Source organism: Pseudopipra pipra, chromosome 6 (genome assembly GCF_036250125.1).
Source record: "Pseudopipra pipra isolate bDixPip1 chromosome 6, bDixPip1.hap1, whole genome shotgun sequence".
In the NCBI taxonomy this organism is placed as follows: Eukaryota; Metazoa; Chordata; class Aves; order Passeriformes; family Pipridae; genus Pseudopipra; species Pseudopipra pipra.
In genome coordinates this window covers 9,074,337-9,100,422 of record NC_087554.1, presented here as the reverse complement: position 1 = coordinate 9,100,422, position 26,086 = coordinate 9,074,337, and the positions used below count along the sequence as shown (strand labels likewise).

At 36.0% G+C, this 26,086-nt stretch overlaps 1 protein-coding gene across 1 annotated transcript in view; it reads right to left on the bottom strand.

Annotated features, from left to right (window-relative positions):
* SPON1 (spondin 1) overlaps positions 1-26,086 on the bottom strand; it is a 190,920-nt gene that overhangs the window by 136,666 nt on the left and 28,168 nt on the right. Inside the window, exon 3 of the mRNA XM_064657244.1 lies at positions 18,403-18,536. Coding sequence (XP_064513314.1) covers positions 18,403-18,536 — 134 coding nt within the window. The remainder of the gene's footprint in view (positions 1-18,402; positions 18,537-26,086) is intronic.

Below are 26,086 nucleotides of genomic sequence, written 5' to 3'. Positions count from 1 at the left end.
CTCACAGCAAAATGAAGGAACATCTAGTTGTTTCTGTAACATTTGGTTTGTCAGAATGTTATAGTTTGGATACAAGCAGGTCAGAGTCTCTGTCCTGGCTCAGTTTGGTCAGAACACATCTGAGAGCTGTGTGAAAAGACTGCCTTGAAAGACTTCCAAGGAATAAGAAAATTCACTATCCAGCACAGTTCCACAAAAATTGTACCAGTCTGCGGTGAAAAACTCCAGCAAAGACACATAACTTGCATGTACAAACAGGAAATGTCACAAACCATAAAAATCCAGACCAGCCTTGGGAATGCTCCAATTCATACCAGAAACAGAGGAGCTAGTTTGGTTTTTTTTTTCCTTTCCTTCTTCCATAGAAACAGCTTTAGATCATCTTCCTTGCTACTTTTGTCAAATCCTAGCATGAACAGAAATACTCTTATTTTAAATTACTTTTGTAGGAGTACTGATTTGACAAAAGAAGTAAGGGAGAGGTCCTGTAAGAATTGTTCCAATGACATTTTTTAAGCTTACATCAAAACTATTAAGTACAATACTAGAGTTACATTTTAATAAAACAAGTTCTTTCAGAGCTGGTGAGAATACTATAAGTTTTACTCGGATATTGAGAAATAATAATAAAGAACTAGAATGCAGATAAGAAACTTCTTCTGTGTTGTATTACCTATGAGTTAACCTTGTTTTGCCATTCCAGCTATCAAAATTACTTTTGTTAATTATTCCATGCCTTACTAATTTAATAACAGTATTATAAGTTGTTTCTCACCCCAGAAAGCTATTAAGAACAGTTAACGGGATAAGTTCATTTGCTTTTTCGTTTTTGCTGTCTTTTGGAAAGAAAGAATTTCTAAATGTACCATTTTCTTTAGCACTAGAAAGTGAGGTGAAAACCATGCATTTACATCTACTGTAATTTTGCTAGTACTAGTAGATTTCATAATTCTAACGCATTATTTAGGATGTTCTCACTTTATTTCCTTCTATGTTGTCTTACAAAAAAAGCCAACCCTGTGTTTCTGACAAGCACTTACAATGTCAGGAAATGCACAAACTCCCCATAATTTACCAACAATATTTACTTATTTTTCTAGTATTTAAGAAACTTTGGTTAAAAACAAATATAAATTATAAATATAAATTCATCCGAAAGCATAAACAATCCTTTAGGCAATAGATGTCCGGTAATGTTTACACTGATAGTGTATTTGAAAAACAACATTCTTCAAAATAACTTTCCATTAGGACAGGCTCCATCTGCACCTAAATCTGTCACCAACTATAATTGATGTGTCAATACTACTATAAAATTTGCAGTAAATTATTTCTTTCTTAATGCCCAACTTAAAAGCTAATACAGAAGGTGCATTTTTTTAATGTGATTTTGTTGGCCTTGTTCATTTGTTTTTAAGTATGCTGTTAACATAGTTTGAACAAGCCAACCAGATTTGATATTTGATGTTGGATAAAACATAGCAATATTAACCCAAAGTTTATCAATGTTGCCATAATTCCACATTTACATCCCTGCATAGGATGAAGGTCTTTAATAGATTAGCCACATGAAAAACAATACAAGACGTTCACTTCCAAACACACCAGAATATCCTTCTTCAGTTTTATTTCTCAGCATCTCACGTACACTGTCAGAAAATATAATTCAGAGAAACCCCACAGCAAGAGCAAAGTACTCTAAATTTGTCTTACAGATTTGCTCTATTTTTAGAATCCTTTTGGTGTCCTTCATGTCGTACTCAGGTTTACCATCACACACGTACATGGGAGCTCAATTGACTTGAAGACTAATCTGGCCATCATATATAATGCAACAAAAAGCTCCAAGGGAAAACACAACTATACATTCTGCTATCTCATATTTTTCCTCAGAAAATCTCTCTGTTCTTTGCTTGAATGGCCACAGGACATAAATGTTAAATCTGAAATCTTCAGAAGAAAAACTCATATTGACAAAATCATTTCTAACATGTACCCTACCCCTATTACTTGCAAAAAATAAAATAAACAGGAAAAAAAAAAGTCGTCAAAGGAAAATAAAATGAAAGAATGAATGTCTAGGACTCCTGAGAAATTTTCTCATGGCATAAAGCCCATTGCTATTCATGGGTTATGTCTTCACCAGGGATTTTGCTGGTCTTCACTTTTTGTAGCAGGTACCATCTCCTCGACTTCTAAAGCTAAGCATTACAAATTACATTGCAAAGAAAAGTCAGAAGAGTTTGGATAGGACTGGGTGGTTGGAGGACTTATTTTGCCATTTTAAGTAGTGGGATTGTATAGGAGATGGAAATAATCTTTCAAAGGTGGGAGTACAGGGTGTTTTTCAACCTAGTGAGCCAAAGTCCTGTACTTGATATCTATATTCATTGAGCTAACTTGTGATAAGAACCAATGCAACAACTCCTGTATTAAAAAAAATCCTAAAAACAAAATGAAAAATAAATCCTAAAAAAAACCCCTTATCAAGCATTGTTTTATTTCTGCTTGGAAGGCCTATGCACCCTGTATGACACTCACCCACTTGCACAGGGAACTCAAATACTTGGTTATTTTGGGTGATCCAACCATCCCCCTTTGTCAGCCTGCAGCCTGCTTTACCTGACATGTAGGATGTGACAGAAAACAAACCACCCAGGCAAAGGCCACATTTCAAACCCTCCCACACGTGCTGCTCTTCCTTCACCAGTCCCCAGGTTCCTTCTTGCCACTGCTTGACCTCTGTTGACTTTGCCATTATTGAACAGGAAGTGTGGACAGCTGAGACACAGTAAAAAGCATATCTGCCCTTTTACAGCATTTCATTTAATCTTTATGTCCTATTTGTATTCCCCTCCCCTCTGGAATCATCTTCCCCCCTCCAGGTTGGGAGGACTTAAAAAAAAACTAAAAAAAAAAAAAGCCCACTATTTTTGTACAGTGCATTAAAAAAGGCAGAAGTAAAATGTAAACATGACCAAGAGTGTCCAGCTAATGAAGCTGGAAAAAATCACCCAAAGCTTCATAAAAAATGTTCTAAATCTTTAACATTGTTAGAGAGGGAAGAGTGTAAAATAATTTGAAGTTAAAACAAAAAATAACAGAGCTATCATTCTCCAACTAAAGTTGCCAATTAGCAATATACTGAAGTTATGTTTTAATAAGTAAATTATTTACTTCTGCATACTTCGTATGCCAAGAGCAACATCCTAACAGCATTCACCCACTGGCAAAATACTGATTACTAGATAGTCAGTAGCAGGGATCTTAATTGGAATAAAATATTTTATGTTATCAAATCCATACAAATCTTCACCCCATTTCAACTGACAGGAGCCTGAACGTGAGAGCACTGCAATGAACAAAACGAAATAACACCCACTGAAACTAATATACCCTCATTTGATATTAAAATGCTTAATAATGCTTCTTAAAAGAGACTTTAATATTATGAATGTATTTGCCTAAGGAAGTTTTTGATCCAGTATCTTTAGTACTTGAGGTTAAGTCTGACACCACAAATCCACCGGAACTGGAGCCACCAGAAGAGACTTGTCAGTTCTTAAGCACAGCTGAGACACACATTTCATCTGCCTGTAACAACTGAATCTCATCTGCCTGAGCTGTTCTGAGAGCTTTTACTGACAGCTGAGACTGCACAGCCTACTGAACAGTCAGCCAGCTAATGCCAGGAGATACTGGTTGTTTATGCTGAAAGACAGCAGAGCAGAGAAATGAAAGAAAATAAAGGACCAACAGAGATAAAAGGGTTGATATCGGTAACTTTGCCACTTTCCTCATTCTGAAATGGTAGCATATAGGAAGAAGGCACATTCAAACTGCATTTGAGAAATAGCTGAAAGACCACCCTGCTCATGCAACACAATTATCAAAGAAAGATCAAATTAATCCATTAAATTATTCTACATCATTAGGGAGGTTTCCACCAAGCTTCTCCTCCCACGCTTTGTTCAACATCTGCTGCAACAAGTTCATGGCTAAGAACAGTGTTAGTGCCTCTAGTTCATGCAATTATCCTGGTTGAAAATATTAGTTGCAGTAGGGATCTGTAGCAGATATTGTTACAAAACTTTGGTACATCGATTTTTGGAGAACACAATGGCAGGGAGCCTGTACATCAGGGTCTTTGCTCTTCTGGCTTCAGCCCTAGAAGTGCCAAAATCAATACAACCTTCTCGTGTCTCATCAGCTGCCAACACCAGTGGCACTGACAGCAGTTTTGCTACAACAGAGCAAACAAACAATGGAGAAAGAATTGCTAAACACACTGCATGAAAATCAGAAAAATATTCCCAAGGGACAAGGAAATGGCAGTGTGGAAGGGTACAGACACAGATTAGGAAATGGATCAAAAATCATCCAAGTCATGCTTAGGAAGGGCAAGAACAAAGTCCAGTCAACATCTCTTTGCTGCAGCAAAAGTCAGAGTGTGGATGGGATTACGTATAGATTATATACATTAGCCCCCCCAAATCAGTCTGGGTTAATGAAACTCCTCGAGAGTGTGTGATTCCTTTTCAGAGTGGTTTTAAGCATTTTCTATACAACAAAATACAGCAGCAGGGAGAGGAAACAAACCCAACAGTATCAAGAAGCCTTTTGCCACAGAGGGGTTCCTGAAGTCTTGGTGATCCAGATAAAGGTCAGCATTTTGTGGAGGAAGTGATTAGAGCTATGCTTAAAAGACCAGAGATTAAGCAAAAGCTACACAGTCTATATCTCCCTCAATCATCAGGACAAGGAGAGCACATGAATAAGACTATTAAAGGAGCATTGTCAACAGTAGTAAGTAGTAATGAAAGGGATTAGGATGATAAATTACCCTTCATATTAGCAGCTTTGAGAAACAGCCATAGACTAGGAACTGGAATTCAGTCCTATCAAGTTTTATTTGGAACAAAAGTGCAGCTAATTAGATTCTTAAATTCATTAGAAACTCCAAGAGGGAGATGTTTTAATGTGGATAATTGAGATACACCAAGTGTGATTAGAGATGCAGGAGGAAATAGGGCAAGGGTTCAGACATTGTGGAGACAAGCAGGGATGCTCCTTCAGATATCTGTATGGGAAATAGATAAATCCATTACGTTTTTGAGATTGATACCCAAACAGTGCAATTTAAACTTTTCCAATAGTTGGCTTAGATTTCAAAACTGAAGCAACAAGGAAAACAAATCTCCTGATCTTCAAGACAAAAACATAAGGTATACCTATGTTACCTGTTTATTATAGCAGGGAGTCATTTGTTCTCACCAAACATTCACATAGAAAAAGAGATGGAAAAACGTTACATGCTTTGAAAATTAAAAACATACAATTATCAGATACACTGATGTTAAGGGTGTTTTGAAAACTTAGATGTGTCCTGCAGCTTTATGCTGCTGATGATTGTGAGATAACACTATAATAAGACCTGACTGACCCACTGAAATCAATTGCCAATTCCAGTTTCACTTCATCAGGAGAGAATCACAGCCTGAATTTCTTCTGATCTGTGAGTAGCCACTGGAAAACTAGAAAATTATAAGGACAGTACTTAAAACTCTATTCTCACTGAGCCAAGTGGCTTACTGAAAAAGACAATGCAGGCAACACATATTCGAGTATCTGTCAAATTTGTCTCCTCTTTATGAGCTTAGTTTTATTTTACTTACTTGCCTGAATGAAGTTAGTACTTTGTAAGTAGAACTGTGCATGGCAGAAATGCAGTAAAAATGGAAAGAATGATGAGCTACTTGGGTTTCCTCACTATACTTCAGACAATGTTTTGGCCATGAATAATTCAGAGAACTTAGATAAATGGCTGTTCATTAGAATTTTATCTAAATTAAATCTGATGAACAAGACAATTTCTTTATGAACAGTCATGAAATGGTGATACTTCAATATATGACGTCAACTCTGCAGTGTGGAACATTTTTTATTTTCTATATGAGTTGCTTATCTCATCATATATGTACTTCAGCAAACAACTGCAAGGCAATCACGCCATAAGAGAGCACACCTATTTTTCTATGTCTAAAACAAGTGTATATTCTGTTTTCAGACAAATCTATGGGAAGCCACTATAGGTAATCTGTAAAACTTAAATGAGTGTGTACATATTAAGGGTATCATGAGGCCACATACCCTGTATAGTGAGAGAGCATCAAGCTCATTTTGCCCCTAATGAACAGAGCTGATTCCCTCCTAGACACAAGCCCCTTACACAGCCTGTAAGACTGTCCTTTCTGCAGCAAATGAAAATCCAGAAACCATTAAAGAAATCAAGTGTGCTTTCTGGTGCATTGCAAGACTTTAAACTACATTCTGCTGGTGCAGTGAACTGATGGAGCAACAAATCCATTTCTTCAGGAAAGCAGCTCAAAAAGCGTTCAGGCTGCTGCTGTTCAGGTAGCAAAGACACTTAATGCATGTCTAATGAAGTAGAAATGATAGAAAAATAGGGTACCTAATTACTGCAAGGAAAAGAAAGGAATGGCCCACCCAATTCTTGGCTGAATTTAGTATTTCAATCCTTTCAAAACTGCCTTATAAAACTGTCAGTCCAGGTAGCGAGAAAGACTTGTCAAACCAGGTAACTAGAAAGACAATATCAATTCCACAGTCAGTTTATACAAAGCTACAAACTAGAAATTCCTTTTCTAGTTGTTTTTTACCTGTCATAATTTCTAAAGAACTGCGATAATACAAAGAGATTCTCCTTTAAGGAAACAAATCAGAATTGATTTTGTGGTGCTTCACATGAAGCAAAGAATGAAGATAAATACAGTGTTCGGGTTCTGAGAGCTTTGTTGATATCATGTGTCACTCTTAGAGAATCTCCAGATAATAAATGCAAATTTGCTTGAGAATTGAAATACTATTCAATATAAGTAGGGATGGTCAGAATCCAACACATTGTTAATTCAGCCAGTGGCCTTTCATTATATAACATAGCTGTGCTTGAAATTTTAACACTAAAATGTGCTCTGCAGAACTGTTCTAGATTTCTGTGGGCATGAAGACACTTCAGCGAATATTTACATCAGCATGCTAGAAAAATGTTGCTAATATTGAAAATTTCACACAAAATGGCCCATCTGATATAGTTTTTTTACTTTAACTTATGTACCTTCAGAGAATACAAACTTGAAATACCTGAACAGATTGTATTATGGAGGAGCAAATGACCAGCAAGTTGAGCCACTTTTATGACTAATTTAAACTAGATTTTGTAACATCTAAGAAATGCCAAAGTGTTGTAGGATGAAGACCATTCACTGCTAAGGTCCACTCCTTTGTCTAGGTCAATAGACATTTTGAATAATGAAGGATCTTGACAAGATATTCTTGCAGTATTTCTTAGTAAAACCTTCTAGTCCCTGGGCACATAGTGAATAAAATCATTAAGTTATTAATTTAAGAAAAAAAATTAAAAATTTTAACTAAAAGTTAACTATATTACGCTATTTTTTTTTTTAAATTATCTCCTTTCATCATTACTGTACTCAATTTGCCCTTCAGATTCTTTGATCTGAAATGAGAATACTACCATACCACAGTAAACAACATTATGTTTGTATGACAGTGGGCTCCCACTGGTGTCCTGGTTTTAATATAGAGACAAAAATACCTTTCTCTGTAAACCACACAAATAGTATGACATTTTGATTCGTGGATAAAATATGTATTTTAAAAATATATCATATTATATTAAAATAACACCTTCAGCTTCCGACAGAAGACAAATCAGTTCCTTAAGATGTTACCATATTTTCAGTTCATGCAGTTCTAAAAAAAACTGATTTAAAATATTCAGTAATAAAAAATGACAATGCTTCTGATGTCATCAATAGTGACTCTGCTGTATGTTTTGAAAGGAAATAAAATTATGGCTATCATTATTATTTCTATCCCTTTTCTGTCTTTGTTTCCCCTCAAAAATTGACAATGGTCTCAAAGTCAAATTAAACATCTGTTTATAAAATAAACTGGAGTGCTACTGGCAGCTGCTGCCGAATGGCAAATGTTCTACAGCTGTCAGGCTCCTAAATTAACAATGATTTTCATTTACAAACAACAGGAAAATTATGGAGTTGTCTTTTCTTTTTCCATCCCACTACTTGAAATTTATGAAAATACAGACTCTACTAGAGACTTAGAAAGAAAACAGAGTTTACTGTTGTATTTCCCCACTTATGGAGAGCAAAAAATCAGACAAAAACAGATATCAGTACAAGATACTTCAGAGAACATCCCTCCTTACGTGTCTTAAATCCTTTTTTATTTGCCTCTAGGATATGCAAATAGAATTAATAATTCATTGAGGATTTATCTTTCTCCAACGTAAACTTTGTCAATAAAGAAAACTATTGAAACCCATTTTCTTGACTTTTCATATACATGTTTAGATTTGTAAATACACAATACCTCAAACTAGCAGATTTTTTCAAAATTTTACTTAAAATGCTCACATATTTATTACATCAGGAATAGATGGCAGGGCTTTTTAGACAGAAATGTTAATATTTTTTAAACAAATTAATTTGCTTTTTCTTATGTTTAGAGCTCAGCTGGAACTCACTGAAGAGTATCAAGTTCAGTATGATTGTGCATACATCAATATTTTCATTAATAGCTTGAATGATGAAACAGAACAAGTTACTGACAGCAGAAAGTATTAAGCTGTAATTAAATAATCTTAGGCACAAAGTCTCAGTTTTATAGAAGAGTAATTATATGCACAAAGAAAGGAAAATTGAAATTAGTATTGAAATATTTGATAGCAGGATAAAGTCTAGTGCATCAGAAGTTGAACACAAGAAAACGTTACTCCCTTAGAAAAACTATTAAACATTCCAGTGGGAGTTATGTGAAGCATCTGTAGGATTACAGTGCCCAGTTTTGGGTACCACAATTCAAGGATATGGATCATTTGGATAAAGTTCAGACTAAGCTATGAGAACAGTCAGACATTTAAACTGAAGGAGCTGGGTTGAGAAGCCCACAGAGAAGAAAGCATGGCTTGAAAAGAGGGTTACAGCATCTTTGTATAACAAGGGGCTTTTGAGGAATCATTTTAGCACAACAGCAGCAATGATAGGTGAGGACTGGCACCAATTCCTCATGGGCACTGCCAAGGCTCCACCTTTAAACAGAATAGTGGGCAAGGAAGCTCAGGACATCCTCCTAAAGTCCCTTCTAACATCACTTGTTTTGTCTTCCTTGTCTGTCTTCAAGGTTTTGATGAGAAAGTTAGAAATACTAGAAATCAATTTTATATGACTTTTTCAAGTGCACAATTTAAACACACAAGTATCCTCAGAACAGTGTTGAGAATCTAGAAGGACCAAGAAATTTAGCATGTATAATTGTTAAGAAATAAAAATGAAAGTTTTAAATATCCCACATATTTTTTTAAAATAACAAATTAGAACACAGGTGACTTCTGATCAGTTCTGCACTTGTGTCCACTGTTAACCTTAATAATTAATTTTTATTTAAGTATTTCCCTAATAAGTCTGGAGAAACCCCAATGATGACCAAAAAGAGAACTGATACCAGTGTCTTGTCATAAAGCATGTTGAACTCTTCTTAAGCTTGAATTCCTACCCCACTGCACAATTTTTTATTTTTTGCAAAACAGGTTGTCTTACAAAAATACATTTGTGAAAAATAAAAACCATATGGGCCAACGAAAGTAACTGCACGTTACTTCAATTTACCACAAAATGTGCAATAACACTGATTTTTATTTTTTTTAATATGAAATTATCGTAGGCATTTTCAAGGTACTGTGTGAAACAGTTAAAAATATTATCTTTCCTAATTAGGCTATGACTACATTCCCCCTATCACTACAGGAAAGACCACCATCCTTCTCCTTACTCTTTATTCTCATTGTTTTTCTGTTGCTTTGCACTCCTCAAGGAATAAACCCATCTTTGAGTAGCAAAACCATTAAGCTGCTTCGTAACACTATGCCTTTGCAAACAAAACAGCATGTGAATGAATCTAACTAGATTTTATAGGATTACTATATTAATTCTGCCATAAAAAAGATGATTTAGAAGAACATAAAATTACAAGAAAATCCATTTATAATACTTGCCAAATTCATGTGCTCCCACTGTGAAGTTAAAGAAACAATATTAAGTCAGTGAGAAAAAGAAAGTGAAACAGATTTTTGTTTTAAATGTAGATGTGTTAGTAGATCCAGGGGGCTGCTACTGTATGCATTGAAATGCAAATATGCATTTTTACATCTAATATTAGAGCTGCTATAGATATACGAGCTATATAGAAAAGCAGAAAGTAATTATTTCTTCCTAATACAGGTAAACTGTCTGGGGGCATTTAACCTATAAAATGAAATATAGGGCTGTAAGTTAGTTTCATAAACTTTTTTCTTATTTGAGTTTTTGGGAGCTTCTTTAAATAGCTGGATGAAGAAAACATTCAAATTACTTTTCAGGAACCTCAATACTGCAAAGTTAACATACAAGCTCTTCTATCTTGAAGGGATTTAAAAAGAGTCACTGGTCTCTGATTGCTTTTGAAAAAACAGAGGCATTGAAAAATGAGTTGAGCTGTATATAATAACCCAGTGTGAAGGACAGGAATGGACCCAAATCTACTCACTTCTAATCTATGCCCCTGGACATTTAAAGCTGTGCACATTTCTATTACAACTCCTAAAAGTGAAGAATGGGGAAAAATGAAAGAACACAAAAAGAATCATATATGGAAAATTGTACATTTTCTATATGTCAAAAGTTGTATTTGTTCTGTGGACTGTTAGGATGTATAGAGACATCTTAGTTTGCTATCTCAGACAGAAATACACAAAGTGTCTACATACAATATTTTATTTAAGCTATGCACCATGAAATATTAAGCTGTACTACTATTGCCTCTGTCAAAAAATGTTCAGCAACTACTGCTGCTGTAGTGTGGTAGTTAAATGGAAGATTTTTTTTTTCTTAAACTATTAGTAGAGAAACTGTGATAATTTCTCTGCATGCAGAAGCCTCGTTAATTCTACTGGGAAAAATCAATACAGCTATTTATAACATGAGAACAGTTATCTTCTATTGTTCCATAAACAGATTGTTCTTGCAGGTAAGGAAGGCAGATTGTTCTCTGTTTTACCTTGGCCATTGTGTTTAGTCATGATGGAAAGCTGTTGGTAAATGCTTTACAACTGTGCTCAATCGCTCCACTGTTAGTATTCTAATGAACAGTCAGGTGAAATTGTTGACATGAATTATTTGGACAAGTGCACAGGAAGACTGAAAGGATAAATGGAAAAGACTGAATAACAAATCTAACATCCAGTTCAAACAAGCAGGGTTGTTTTTTTTTTTGTTATAGTTTCTACACTTTGAATTATTAGAGGCATAGTTTTACAGGGAACTCCTCATAGTTCTTGAACTATATGACCTACTGCTCATCTGCTTCACAACAGTGTGATTTTTCAGTAAGTATAAATCTATGAATCCCCTTCAAGAAGTACAACCCACAAGTATTTAGGAATCCTAAAATAGTATGTAAGATCATCATATTTCACACGTTTTGTAACAAATAGGATGCATTTAATGAATGCACTCGCACTCTGTGTAAAGCATTTAAAGAAACACTCAAATAAGCATATGGAAAAAGACTTAAGATATATTTTGATCAGGTTAGTAACCCAAAAAATCAAGAAAAGTTAGTTGTACTCATTGGGGTAAGTACAGCCTAGGAAAAAAAAAAAAAAAAAGATGGTGTTTTAGTGGTGAAAGTATCAAAGAGGACAAAAGAATCTCCTTATATTGCTTAATCACCTTAGTCTAGTAACCTGAATAACTTAATACCATATCCAACTTCTCCTTCTGCCAGGTCACAGATACTGATGAGGGATTTAGGACAAGCATGAAAAGTAGCACACAAAATTTTCAGTTGCAAATGTACATCATTCTCTTTCCTTATTTTTTTTTTTTTTTTTTTGTTTAAGTTCAACTCTATGATCATCTATCAGATGTTGCTTTTATATGACTGACAACAGTTTCAGATGCACTGTAGCTTCCACCCATGTAAAGCTGTCTGACTGATGCAGATCCACCCTGAAGCTCACTGACAACTTGAACTTCTTAGGAGCAAATTTGTGCAACATTGGTTCTGTGAGAAGCATAATGTCAACACTTTTAGTAAGAGAGATTCATTCTGAAGCGCATTTTTATTCTGACCATCTCAATTTAGCAGTTCTGATAAACACTCCCCTTAATGCAGTGTTAGGGAGTTGGTCATATATTAAATTACATGCCACACAGCTTGTGGTTTTTGGGTTTTGCCCAGATACTTTGTGCTCTGTTTCTGGACCAAGGATGTCATCACGAGTTTGGAGTACAGAGAACAGATTTGGCTGCATAACAAGACAGCATCAGGATGAATATGTAGTTAGGAACTCATGGGGGTTTATGACATTTGTTTCTTCTTTTAGTCTCTCCAACACCACATTTGAGCATATTGTTCACTCAGAGCGACAGGCCAAGTGACCTGAATGAACATAATGCTTGAAGTTATAAGAAATCAAAAAGTACATATTCGAAAACTCTTACTGGAGTTCGTTTGCCCTCAGAGCTTTGAAGCTTGAGAGCAAGAGGACTGTCAAAATCCACATGGAGGCTGGAACCTGAGTGTTATATCCAAGGCGACCAATGGACTAGAATTGAAGCTGTCTCCATAGGGATGACAGCTCTGCTACAATAGCACAGCTCTCTAAAAGATTTTGCCAATACATATTTTATATACACTAAATATATCATAGTTTTTCTTCAGAAGACGGCAATTCTTTAAAATTCCCCTACTCTCTGATTACATATAAACAAGACCTAATGTAATTAAAATCATGAAGATGACACATTCAGAAAAACTATAAGTTCCACAATTTTCCTCAAAAATTATAAAACATTTTCCCAGAGATGGCTCAGAACACATTTCCAGAATCAAACAGCAGAGACACTATGATGAATACAGTGGATTTCTGCAAGTTGTAATGGTAATGCACTATATACAGATACCAGATTTTAATTTGTTTGTTTAAGCGTGATATGTATAACAAAAATAAATAACTTATCAGCAAGAACTTTTGCTACATTTACCATACAAGACATATGAGTTGCCTGAGAACTCGATTATTTCATGAGCCAATTAGAGAACTGTGCTTTCTCTTCTAAACGGTAAATTGAATATAACTTATCTGCATGTGGCCATCCTTTATCACATTTAACAATTAATCTCTGACTCAGTGAAAATCACCAAATGCTAAAGGAGGAAAAGATAATTACCATCTCTCAGTACTTGACTCTTCATGAGATCTACACCAGCTGACAGATTTACTCAATTTGGATATTAACAAGATTCTCCCTACCATGAAATTTTAATATACAACAAGTTAAGACAATTTACAAAATTTTCTTCCCTCTTGTACTATATTGCAGAATTCTAAAGGACTTGCAGAAAACTGTTTGTTCTGTATTTCCCATCAATTACAGGGGTCAGACCTTTACCCACCTGTTCTATACCAGACTTAACTAAGACACTATCTTGAGGAATACAACTAACCAGTCAAATCTAGAAACCTGGGGCTCAAAGTGATTTAAAAGAGGTTATTCTTCATCACTGCTAAGAAACTTTCAATAAACATTTGTCCTTTTTTTGATCAATGATGTAAATCACTATTCAAAATCCATATTTAAGACTTTCCCTGTTAAACAAGATAAATCTCCAGTAGTTGTTTTGCTTTTTACAGAATTAAGCAGTCTCCGAATATTAGCTGTCAGATAAAAACAATGCATTTGTACTGCTCTACATTTTATGAAAAGTAGAATATGCTAAACCAAGCTTAACAGTCTACATGCAGAAAAAAGGAGGAGGGGGATTAAAGTTAAAAAAGTTTTCACTCATGAAACCAAAATACAAAAACAGACTGATCAAGAGAGGGTTCAAACCCCTGAAAATTTCTCTACTTCCATGTGATGACACAAATACCACTAAGCTCTGCCATTGCTCTATTGTAATTATTTTTTATATAAATTTCACATCACAAAAATAAACACAAACACCTCCCAGGAAAGTTTTAGCGGTAGGTTTTCAAAGATTCTAGAAAGAAAATGCATTCTGAAGAGCTCAGAAATCTAGTGAATAAGCTTTAGAACAGAAACTTTTACCAGAGGATGAAGGAAATGACCTGGTCCTCCCATACTGACACATGTGGCAATCACAAGAAACAAGGGAAAGAAAACAGGGATAGAAGGACGTTGCCCTGTGAACATGAAAACAAGTAGACTGAGCACAGCATGACAGCTTGGAAGGGTTGAAATAGATAACCTTAGCCAGAGAAGCAAGAAAGATATAGTTATAAGCACTTTCCTGCTCATGCTGATACTTGGGCAGCTTCTGCAGCTAGCACAGATGCTGAGGCAGCCAAGTGAATCCTTATTGCCAAGTATGATCCAAGTGCATTCTGTTGATTTATCTTTAATAACTTCATCCCACACAGCAAAACTTTCTATTCAAGTACCCAGCGCTGCGATGGGGTTGACTGTGCTGTCTGACAGATGACAATGAATTCCATTTCCATTAGGTCATTCTCCAAATCTAGTTGCTTAAAATTGTCTTGCAGAGTCTGGGGCCCTCCCCAAAGCGATAGGATGTTTCTCCAGTCCATCCATCTGCAGAAATCACTTTAAGAACCGCTGTGCTGGAGTGTCTGTGTACCTTCCTGTAATTGGATTTAGCTGCACAGTGTTCTGAGGATACCTCAGGCGAGTGGAAAGAGGGCTTAAAGCTTGAGGGTCTCCCAAGCAACGTGTAACATATAAGCAAAGTCTTTTATCTTGTGTCTTCAGTGCAACTCAAGCCTAGGCTTAAGTGTGTGGATAAATGGAGCCTCAGACACTGTTTGCATCCTGGGAGCACATTTGGTACTGGCGGGTTCAGCAGAGTCTGGAAGGATTTGAACCTTTAGGGTATTTCACTGTCCTCACTTATTGGGAATGAAGAGAATGAATGAATTATTCTCAGCTAAGCAATTACAGTCCAACATCATATGTTAATCCATTTCCTTCTTTTTTTTTTCCCTCCCAATTCTGAGTCTTCACACAGAAAGAGATGTTTTAGAAAGCAAGATAGTGACAGTAAGTCAAATTCAAATATGAATTATTCTCCTACACTTTGTTTCTTGCAGTCATCCAGAAAGGTAGGATTACACATACATGTGCTCATGCCAAATGATTTAGCATCTCTTACTGAACTCTAGAAGTACAGATTAGCATTTCTCTGTGTCATTTTATGCTTGTCACAGCCAAAAACTGATCACATCACTCTATGCCTGGAAAGCACTGGGAAGACTACTAGCCAAATCTGAGCAGTCAAGTGTTGCTATCAAAGGTATCAGACTTCACAAATTGCAGAAAAATAGTTGTTCCCAGACCTCAGTACTGGTCCAGGAAAAGCTTCCTAGAAGACTCTATCCTTAATTATACTACTATAAATCTAGAAAACACCCATTATTTGGCACGAAAACTGTAATAAGTTTTTATGGATCAACAATGTTTAACTTGTGACTACATTTAACTTTTCTACATATTGAAGTCAGTAGAAAAGCATATAGTGAAAAAGTATATTCTTACAACTCAGAACAGGCTCCAAAATGTTGCCATTCTAAAATTCTAAAACAAAAGTATCATAGTATCCAAGGATTGAAATAGATATGTGTTGATAATAATAATAAAAAATATTTGCACATCCATCACATATAGAAGAAAGAAAAATACAGAGGGTTTGTTTCCTCTGAAGTTCAAGGTTTCAGAGTTTTTCCATGGTGAGTTTGGACTTAGTTATTTAAAACAATAACTGCTTTTAGACTTTTGTTTTTATCATATAGAATAATTATGAAAATTGCATCCAACATGTCCATGCTATGTTATGGGAGCTGACCACAAAGAAGGTTTATAAAGAATGCTGAATGCGAACTCTAATTCAGATGCCATCAAAGCTTTACATACAAAAGAGAAAATGTAAATGTTGTTAATGTTAAAACCCCATCAATGATTGCTATGTAGGTGCCACAGAGGACTGCACTGCAGCACCAACAAATAGCACATTATGATGTTAATTTCTGGCATCAGCAGCTCTTAGTAATGGTCACTGTTTCATTTTTTCTTTGAACTGTCCTCTGCAATAAAGTCATTATTTATCCTCTAAGGTCAATAAAGCAATCATTGGGAGGAAGCTTCTATTTTTCACATAATTTTTACTGGAAAGTACTTAACTTCCTTCCACTTTTCAGCAGCACATAGACACCAAAGGCCCATCTGTAAATAAGTGGTCATAACACCAAAATTCTCCTTTCCCCACGAACCTAAATTTCCAAGATGTTCTTTTAGCTTCCCAAACAGATCATGGGAACCAGTGTCAGTCAGCTAATCTAACTCCATATTGGTACTGCAGTGATTTGTTGGCACTGCTGATGGATTGCCAGCAGTCTGAGAAGATTGCAAGGCACTGAGTTACTCTGCACATCCCTTGAGGCAGCAGCAATTTTTACTTTCATGTGTAGAACATCAGAACTGCGGTTTGGAGCCTCTCTTGACTTTTCTGCAAGAATGCAAATACTGCACAGAAAAAGATCAGAGTGTTGAACATCCACCATGACCTGACTAGCAGAGGGGAGAGAGAAGAAACACTTATCCAGATCCTGCAGTTGGTGGTACTTCACTGCATTCAAGACCCAGGGAGGCCCCTGAACCAACTTCAGCCACAGATATTTCAGTTCAGTGAGAAAAGTATAGGTCTGTGTTAATTTATTTTGGTAATGGCAATTCTACTTAGGACAATAATGGGGGAAAAAAATCCATCAATTTGTGTTGTTGCATATCATTACTGGATTAAAGTTTACATCTTGTCTCTTTTAAAGGCTTTATAAAACATCATCACCTTATTATTACTTTACTTAAGTAGTAAAGTGCCTCAAGCAACATTTGTTATGCAGCTAAGAGGGGAGCAGTCCTGAGGGGAAGACCAGGGAGCTTTACTGATAAACAGCTTAGAAACACTCAAGCATCTTCTTGACTGCCAAAGGGATTCTTGAAAAACTCCATCTATAAACTTATAACACAACCTGTCTCGCCACGTAGCAAGCAGCAGGTTTCACAGTTTTCTGCAGCCTGATGTAAACTTGTCTGTGCTGAGCTTAAGAAAAGGCTGTAAGTGTATTCTTGAACTGCTTTAGTACACGTTAAACCAGGTGATTTTTAAACAAACTTATTTTACTGAAACTGAGAGGCAGCAAGTAGAACCGCAAAAGATTTGAGATTCTTCCACAACCAGTGTAAGACCTGGAACTAGATCACCCTCACAGATGTGGAAGAGGAGGGTGTCTCTCTCTTGTGCCCATCAGCAGAGAAGGGAAGCACAGGGAGAGAGGAAAGCAGCCATGGACTATTTTTGCAACAGGCAACTTCACAGCCTGTTCAGAAATCAATTGCAATTTTAATAACATATTTTTCTGAATGCTCTGGACTACCTTCAGCAGAACCTTTGTGATAGCACTTCCTTAAAAGCCTAAACGTGTTTTGTGTCACTAAAGGCATCCCCAGTCCTGATAAGGCTCTTTGAAAATCTTTGGTCTGCTGCAGGGCAAATCTTGGCAATTTCAAAGGCTTCTCCCAGACACAGATTCAAAGCAAGCAAAGAAATCCCAATTGTCCATGCATATTTGACCAATCTGTCCTATTAAATACAGCAAGCAAAGTCTAAAGAGAAAGGACAATGTTTCTCTGGCACCCTTCATAGTTCTACAGACAAATGAGTGCACTTAAAGCAAAGTCCACCTACCTGGTATCACCTATGTCTATCACTTAAAAAGCATGAATACACCTGCTAGTGTGTACTAAAACATCAGTAAATCATCAATAGATCTGAAATGAAAGCATTAACCTCTAAACAAATAGATCTGTTTTTACTGATAAAGGCCCATTCAGAAAATCCTGACTCTACAGAATGTTCCTATTTTTCATCTCAACTAAGATTTTTACCCAAGTCTCAGCCAGATGGATGCAATTTTGATCTTAAAAATGAAGATTTTTTTGATTCTTCTGTGAAAAAAATGGCTGAGAGCCTAACAAGTTCAATTAGGGTTTCTGATTCAATGCTTACCGAAGGCTTGGAGTAACTTCTGAAAATTTAGGCTTTAAATTGCTAATATTTCACTGTGCAAGTACAACTAAACTTGATCAAGTGCGTCAAGGATAAAAAAGAATTTAAGAACTCCATTAGTTTTCAATCCAATAAGTATTAGACTTATTAACTGAATTTTATTTTAATTGTTAGTTTAACATGCCTTAAAATACTTACTTTAGAATCACACAGCCTGTCCCTGTAGGAGGAGCTGTCCAAAACACCTGAATGCGTGTCCTCCTCCGAGGTGTGCTCTCAGTCACAGCAACAGGACAATTGCTCATGAACTGGGTTTCTTCTTCATCTATGATCTAGGGAAATGTCAAGAGAAGAATGTGAAAAGATAAGACATACATAGCCAATGTGTCTCAAGCATGTTTTGTCAGTTCACGTTTTCTTCGAGTGGAATATTTATAACACTCTCTGCTTAGCTCAGCAGTACTTCAGTAAATTTATTTATAACATGCAGATTGCTCCCTGAATTGAAAAAAAAAAAAGGCTCACAAAATAAAGGCAGAACAATAATTCAGTTCTAGGTAAAGAGAATCCAGACCTTTCTGAGCATGGCTGCAAATAAACTTTCATGTTGATAAATATTAATAAATTAAAAATAATAAAATATTCATAGTTTCAAGATTTTCTTTTTTAATGCTGTGGCAATCAACTGGTTAGGACAGATTGAACATGCTAGAGAAGAAGGCGTTTCAGTTCATTTATTCTTTGCTTGCTTTTTAAACTAACATTTGTTTAAACAATACTATTCTTAAGGTATCAAAAGACTGTCCAGGTCAAAAGAGGTAATATGTGGATCATAATCATTTATAATTCAGATTCCATTATTTAGCCCAAACTGCTGACACTTTTGCTTTTTTGACTGATTGATGTTCAACAGAAAAATTTAAGTGGTGTAAGTCAGAAACCAGAGAGGCTGATTTGGAACTGGCATTCTAAGGATTTTTACTCCAAGGTGTCATGACAAAATAGCTTTCTCACTACATATGTGCTTCATGAGTTGTACTTTAAGCCGTCTCAAAGAAGTTTCATCAGAAACTGCTAAGTTTTCTTTGGAAGCAGGCAATGCTGTGATATTGCAAAATGTCTCTTCGAGTTTGCTCAGTGGTCCCCTTTCATTTGATGAAGCTGCAGTTCACATGCATTGGGTCAAGATTCAGGCAGTGAACTATCATTTCGAGAAAGAAGCTGTATTTATCAATTCATAACATGATTCAACTCTGAAGTTGCTTTTACAGAATTCTGGTTCTAATAACACACACTCACACATGCTTTTACCGAATAACAATTTAAAAAAATTAAAATCTTCTGGCAGTAAGCATAAGTTTAAACTAGCATTTGGACAAAACCCTACTACTTTACATTCTAAAAAAGTGACACTATCTATAGTTGCACCAGATTTGCTTTAGTGAGCAGGCATGCTCTTTATCTTACCCAATGATACTACCAGCAGTCCCAAACATCTTTAGCTAAGCCAACAACCATTTCTATATTTCCATGGCAGAATGAAGCAGCAGTGGCCCAGAGGAGTGCTGAGAAACTCTATTTAGCTGGTCAATAGGGCAGCGGTTAATGAGTTTTAAATTTTAAGCCATTAATATTCTTCAAGTTTTTTAACGCTTCGTAGAATCTGTGTAACCAAACAGAATGTGCACATTTGCTGGAGTTTAATTAACATGAAGCTGTGGGAAGCATGGGATCTAGTGTAGGCTTAAATTGACTGCACAGTTTCTACTTCCACTGGATACAACGAAATGCATTTAACTTGAGTGTCAAGAAATCCCGAATCTACAATTCTCTCTCGGCCATCGACTGTATTTATTCTGTCTGCCTTATTCCTGCAACAGTAAAATAAAGAAATAAAACTGTCTACTTATCTCTCAGAAAGGTTGCCTCAACTATTTCAGGACTATATCAATTGACCTTTTATCCATATCTCTGAGTAATTCATTCTCATTCAAAACCCAATTTTGGCAGAATCTCTGAGAGAAGAATGGGTGATTTTATACCACCTCATACACAATAAAATACTACTGCACATTTTACAAAAGTGTGATAATTCCCACTGAAAAGGCTCTTAGAAGGTCATCAGACAATTCTTAAAAAGGACAGTTTTTCTAGAAGAGCAGAAATATTGCAAATTACTGTGCAAGTTACACTAGCTCCATATTCTCTTATCAGATGAAAAATGCTGCTGTAGTGTAACTCACATTCTCTCTAAAAAATTTTTAAAATATGTTCAATTCAGGTCAAGATTAGATAATTACAGGTATGTATAAATACGACTGCTCGGACACAAGCTATTCAACAATGACCAATGAAAATTTTCCAAACCTAGTTTAGCTCTGAATGTTTCTTGAGAAGCCCAACTGAAACGAACCCCTGCTCTCCTGAATACAGAGTTGCTGCCTTCAGTTAGTGAGAACTTAGCTACTTTTATATCACTAAAGGTCATTCCTCCAGCAGCCATCATGGCAGACTCATCTGTGATGCATTTCCATGTTAAGTAAATTTTTATCTCCAGGTGAATCAATCCTGGTTTCCCCCCAAACAATGAATGGAATCACAAGGAACACCAAAACTAAATCCAACTACTAATACTTAAGGAAGGAGTTGCGAGGAGTTGTAACAACTGTGAGTAGTTATTACAAGTCAAATTTATGAGTACTGCAAAAGCAGAACCTGAAATATTTGTTTGAATTCTAGATAATTAGTATGTTGGAACATATCCATGCCCCTTTCCAGCTGCGACAAATGAACATGGAAATGTAGACATATTTTGTACTTCTTTCTCTACCTAATTCCTGCCACTTAGCAAGTAAAGAATTTTCTCAAAGAATACAGATGCCTATAACGAAATAATTTAAAAGTTCTGGTTGCATTTTAGAACACAATCCTGGGAGAACAGGAAATGGCTGAGCCTCAAGGCTACATCATGATTTCCTGCATCACTAACCATCAAAGCAGAAGACTTATGCAATAAGTGTCTACTGGAAAAACCTGACCATAAAATAATGTCTTTTCCTTTGAAGGAAAATTAAACTGAAGCTTTCTTAATAAAGACTCGTAGTGTTGACAGAATACAGTACAACTCTCCTAAATTACTTGGAAAGGTTTAAATGTCAGTTGATTTGAGATGATTAAAGTTATTTTATGATACAGTAGAAAACTGAGAATTGTCCAGATTCTAGGATTTCATATAAATATAAAACTATCTCAAATGCATTTGCTAAAAAGATGATTTTTGTGTTTTTTCCATATCCATGGAGGGTAAATTCTTTACAAAAAGTTCTTAGGAGCAATAAGAAAGGGTTCCTGATTGATACAGCGGAATTAACAAACAACATGATGTTTTAGGGTGGTGGACGCTATTAGTCCACTCACATGCAACACAGGAGAAAAGCAATAGTATCCTGGCCAACTGTAGGGAGAAAAAGAGATACATAATATAATCCTGATTTTTCTTTTGGAATCAAGTCAGACCACAGGCGTGAAGGAAAGAATTGGCAGGGGAAAGGCACACAGATTAAAGTGTAGCATTTGCAAAATTATAGCTTTTAAACCCCAGGTTATCTGTAAAGGGAAGCCTTACATTTTCAGGAATGGGCAAGCAAATTAACCACATGTTGAACATAAATCCTAAAAACAAAAAATAAACACTTGGCCAAAGAATCTGAGGCCTCAGAGGGAGGGATCTCTACATGACTAACTCTTTCAAATCCACAAATGCAATGACATTAGGTTTTAATATTCTATCTGTTTTTTTCTTGTGGAGGGCTTTTTTGCCCATTGTGACTGTAGTACTATTGGACCAATCCATTCCTTCAGGGAAACCAGTGTAAATCCTGAGTAAGATTGCTGGAGTTAACCAGGAGCTGAACGAATATCACAACAAGTAAAATTTGGCTGAACTTGCAAACATAAAAGTAAGGATATTACAAGGGAAAATTTACCAGCTCCAGGCTCAGTCTTGCATTCTTTACATATTCCGAACATTGATGAGGTTGAGGACAAGTTTTGGGTGTTCCTGAAAAGCAGGACTGGATAACTGCTTAGTTGTTAAACAGAGGAACAAGTGGTTTTCTCGGAATTGGAACATTTCACGCTGAGTGAAAGAGCTTGCAATCTGTTTCTGATTTCTATAAACTGTTAGTCAAATAAACCGGGCAGTTAACCTCTGTAACATTGAATTTATATCAGTATTCAAAAAAAAATTAAATTCAAAATGCTATATAACACAAAGAAAGGGATTAGTATCAAGTACAAAAGGAGATGAAGTTACATAAATCCTCTACTGGCTTGTGTCCACTTCCTCAGTTAAAACCACTGGCTAGGATTTTCAGGACCATTTCTTGTTCTGTGGACACATCATCACTTTCCACCCACTGAAACAGCTGCATTCTACTGGAACAACTGAATTTAAAAAAAAATAAAGAAAGAACACAACCCAAAGTTCACAAGATAAGCGACTTTGTCAGTTTTCTTCTTTGGAAGAGCTAACACAAAGTGTGACTTCCAGAATGTTACAAAACTGTCTTCTCCTTGAGGAAACTTTCCAATTACAAAAAGAACATTAGGTCTACATAACAGGAATAATATTTGGCCTTTAGGGATTAATTTAGAACAGAGCTTATTATATGGAACGTAAAATTAATGATGTACAAAGTCAGTTTAAAAAACTTACCTCAAAGATATGCTTCACATAACCATATTCTTTGACTAAAGGACACATTATTTCCTTCAGAGTCTGTGCTCAGAATGAGAAGAATCAGAAGTGGGACTTTTTATGCCGTGTCAGTATTCAATCTTGCTTCAGACTATGATACAAAGCTGTATGGAACCACTGAGCACTGCTGGGCTCTCAGTAAGATTTGTCATCTCTAGCAATGCACCAGAAGGCTGGAGTTGTCTGATAACCAGACACTCCTTGGAACACTGAGAACGGTGCAGATCTGTGGAGGAAAGGCATTGCTAGCATATACTTTAAGATTATCACTACATTCTGGTAACTTCTAGAACAAACTTGATGTAGATGTCACACAATGTTGCAATGAAAAAATCAAACTTAGTTCTGCAGTCATTACCTGAGAACAGACTTTATCAAGTAAAGATGAAATGCCCTAGAAGATATTGCTGTTTAAGCAGCATCAGCACCATTTCTATGCTTCTCCATCTACCTGTCCATGTACTGTTTGTTTTTCCTCCCAGTCACAAGGTAGTAGGAACCATGGGGGAAGAGAGGGTGGAGAGGAAAGGACCCTTCCAGTTCCATAAAGTATGATGCTAGGCACTCAGATCAATTCTTTGAAGTACATTAGGGAAAGAAGAGGAAAAAACAAAGCATTTATAAATCATCTTCCAAGAAATAAAATAAAAAACAAAACAAACCCCCAAACCCACAACAAAATATAAAAACAAACACCAAACCAAATGTTTGTGTGTGAGATGTTATAAAGAAAAATATTTTAATTCTGTCCAGCTGGACACCAAATAGTGTTTTCATTGCAAAAAAGGCTGTGTTGGATGATCAAAAGGAAAAAAGCTACTCAGACAATCCTACATGGTAATCTTATGCATTAAAGTGTCCCAAGAATTTTTGCTATTGAGAATCTGCTACATGTTGCTCTTCAGTCTAAACAAACCCAAGAGCTGTATTATACCTACTGTGGGGCAGGCAGCAGGGGCTGTTCTAAGATGCAATTCAAACTAAAGGAGGAAGAAAGCAGTTCAATGAGACAAGAACCTGAATTGCACTAAAGATACAACATTGTCAGCTTTTACTCTGAACAGCCTTTCCTGCCTGAGACTGACTATGGAAAGCTGCACAAAACAGCTATTTCTTTTCCACTTAATTCAATATGTATGAAAAAGATTAAAGAGGCAATGTACATTGACAGAAACAGATAAAAGTAATTTGACAGCATTAAGTAAATGTAAAATGTTATATTGCATATTTTCCTTGCTTTTGAACTATTCTTACTTACCTTAATCAACGTTATAACATGCTGAATCATAAAGCTTACACTGAAGGCTTATGCTTGTAAATTGAAAATGGCCAGCTGAGTAAAAGCTGCCCATGAAACTCAAGAGATGAATGAACATGGATTGTTGTGAATTGAGAAAGTTTTCAACTAAGTAGTCACTAAGAGTGGACTTAAAGTCCAAAATTTCCCCTTCATTTCCTATGAAGTTTTCTCCTTGACTTCAACATTAACATCTCTTTGAAAACAGTTTGGCAAATTGATTCAAGCTACTTTATCGGATTATATTAGTAGGGGGTTTTTGACAGATAATCCAGCTTTTCCCAGATAACATTACTTTTATAATCTCTAACAGAGAAACTATATTAGGCACAGAAGGCTGTAATTATTCTCAGAGCTATAAATCTCATTGGGTTCCATCAATAACTTTCTTAAAGAAGCAGCCGCTTTGAATGAGGAAAATTCTGTCATTTCATGTTTAAAAAGCAGTTTGCAAACACTAAGTTTCAGCAGGGAAAGGACAACACCTTTTTAAATAGTATCATCTTTTGAAATGCCTTCAAATATTCTGATTTCTTAATGCACCCAATACTATCCAACAACATTCATCAGAAACAGGGAATTATTTTGAAGACTGAACTTGCTTTTCACACCTTGGCACACAAAGATTCAAAGTGCACCACTTGGCTCTTGCCAAAGAGAGTAGCCTGGCATAAGCATCAGAGCATACAAATCAGTCACAGCATCAGGGACACCAGTAAATTGTGTGAAGGAACTCCGTGTGATGTTCTGTACAAAAGCAACCAGTCAGTCTGTACTTTGCATGACAAATGGTTTAACTTTATTCTCACTGCTTTGTGTCCAGCCTACACAGCTCCTTTTGCAACATTTGAAATGATGTATGAGGATTCTGGGAAAGATTGAAAATTTTAGTTTCAAAGAAATGGGAGTTTTGGCTTGCTTTGATGTACAATTTAATCAAGCTAGACCTAAATCTAGAGTAAATTTACTGAGGTCAGACTCTATGCTGACCAATTCAACTTTGTGGTTACACGGTTTTTTTCATTATATTCAGGCAATAGCTGAAGGAATGAATTTGCTTTTCTGTGAAATGAGAGGCATTTTTTATGATCCAAATATAATTTAAATTGTGAAGCATGAAAGGACAGATGAAAAAAGGGTAAATTTTATGATTGTGAAATGAAAATGAAGAAATTTTACTTCCAAAACTCTGTTCCAAGGATTAGGAAGCAGAACTGTCCCATTGCAGCCCTAAAACAGACTAATAACTAGTGAGGATGGTGGTGACAAAGATCAAAGCTGTGCTGTGATGATCCTTAGCTAGTCCCCTGGGAACAGGGTCAGCATTAATAAGAGCAGTCCTCTAGCCAGTTCCCTACACCTGAGCCAAGGCCAACCCAAAACAGCAGCTAAAGAAAGTAAGGTCCAATATTGAAAAATAAAAATGTGGAGCATGGCCACTTAGGGTTCTCACTAGCTCCCATTCTCATTTCTCTCTTCCTGTATTGGAGAGATGAGAATGCAAACAGTTCTTCCAAGATTACAAAACTAACACACATCAGATAAGACTGTAACCGCAATAAACAAAGATACATGCAGAATTTATTGTGGAGTACTTCCACAGAGAGATAATTTATAATCACTGTTTTGTTGTCAAATTAGTTCAGTATGAACATTATTTATTTGGCAAAAAAAAGGCACTATTCCAATCTAGTAAAAAATTTTCAGAGGGGAAAAAATAACTTTTGATAGATGATGTCTCAAGTGCTTTAGCCTGGGAGAAACATTACTCGCTGAATAGGCTATTGTATAGAAATCAATCTCACAATCAATAATTTTTAGATAAC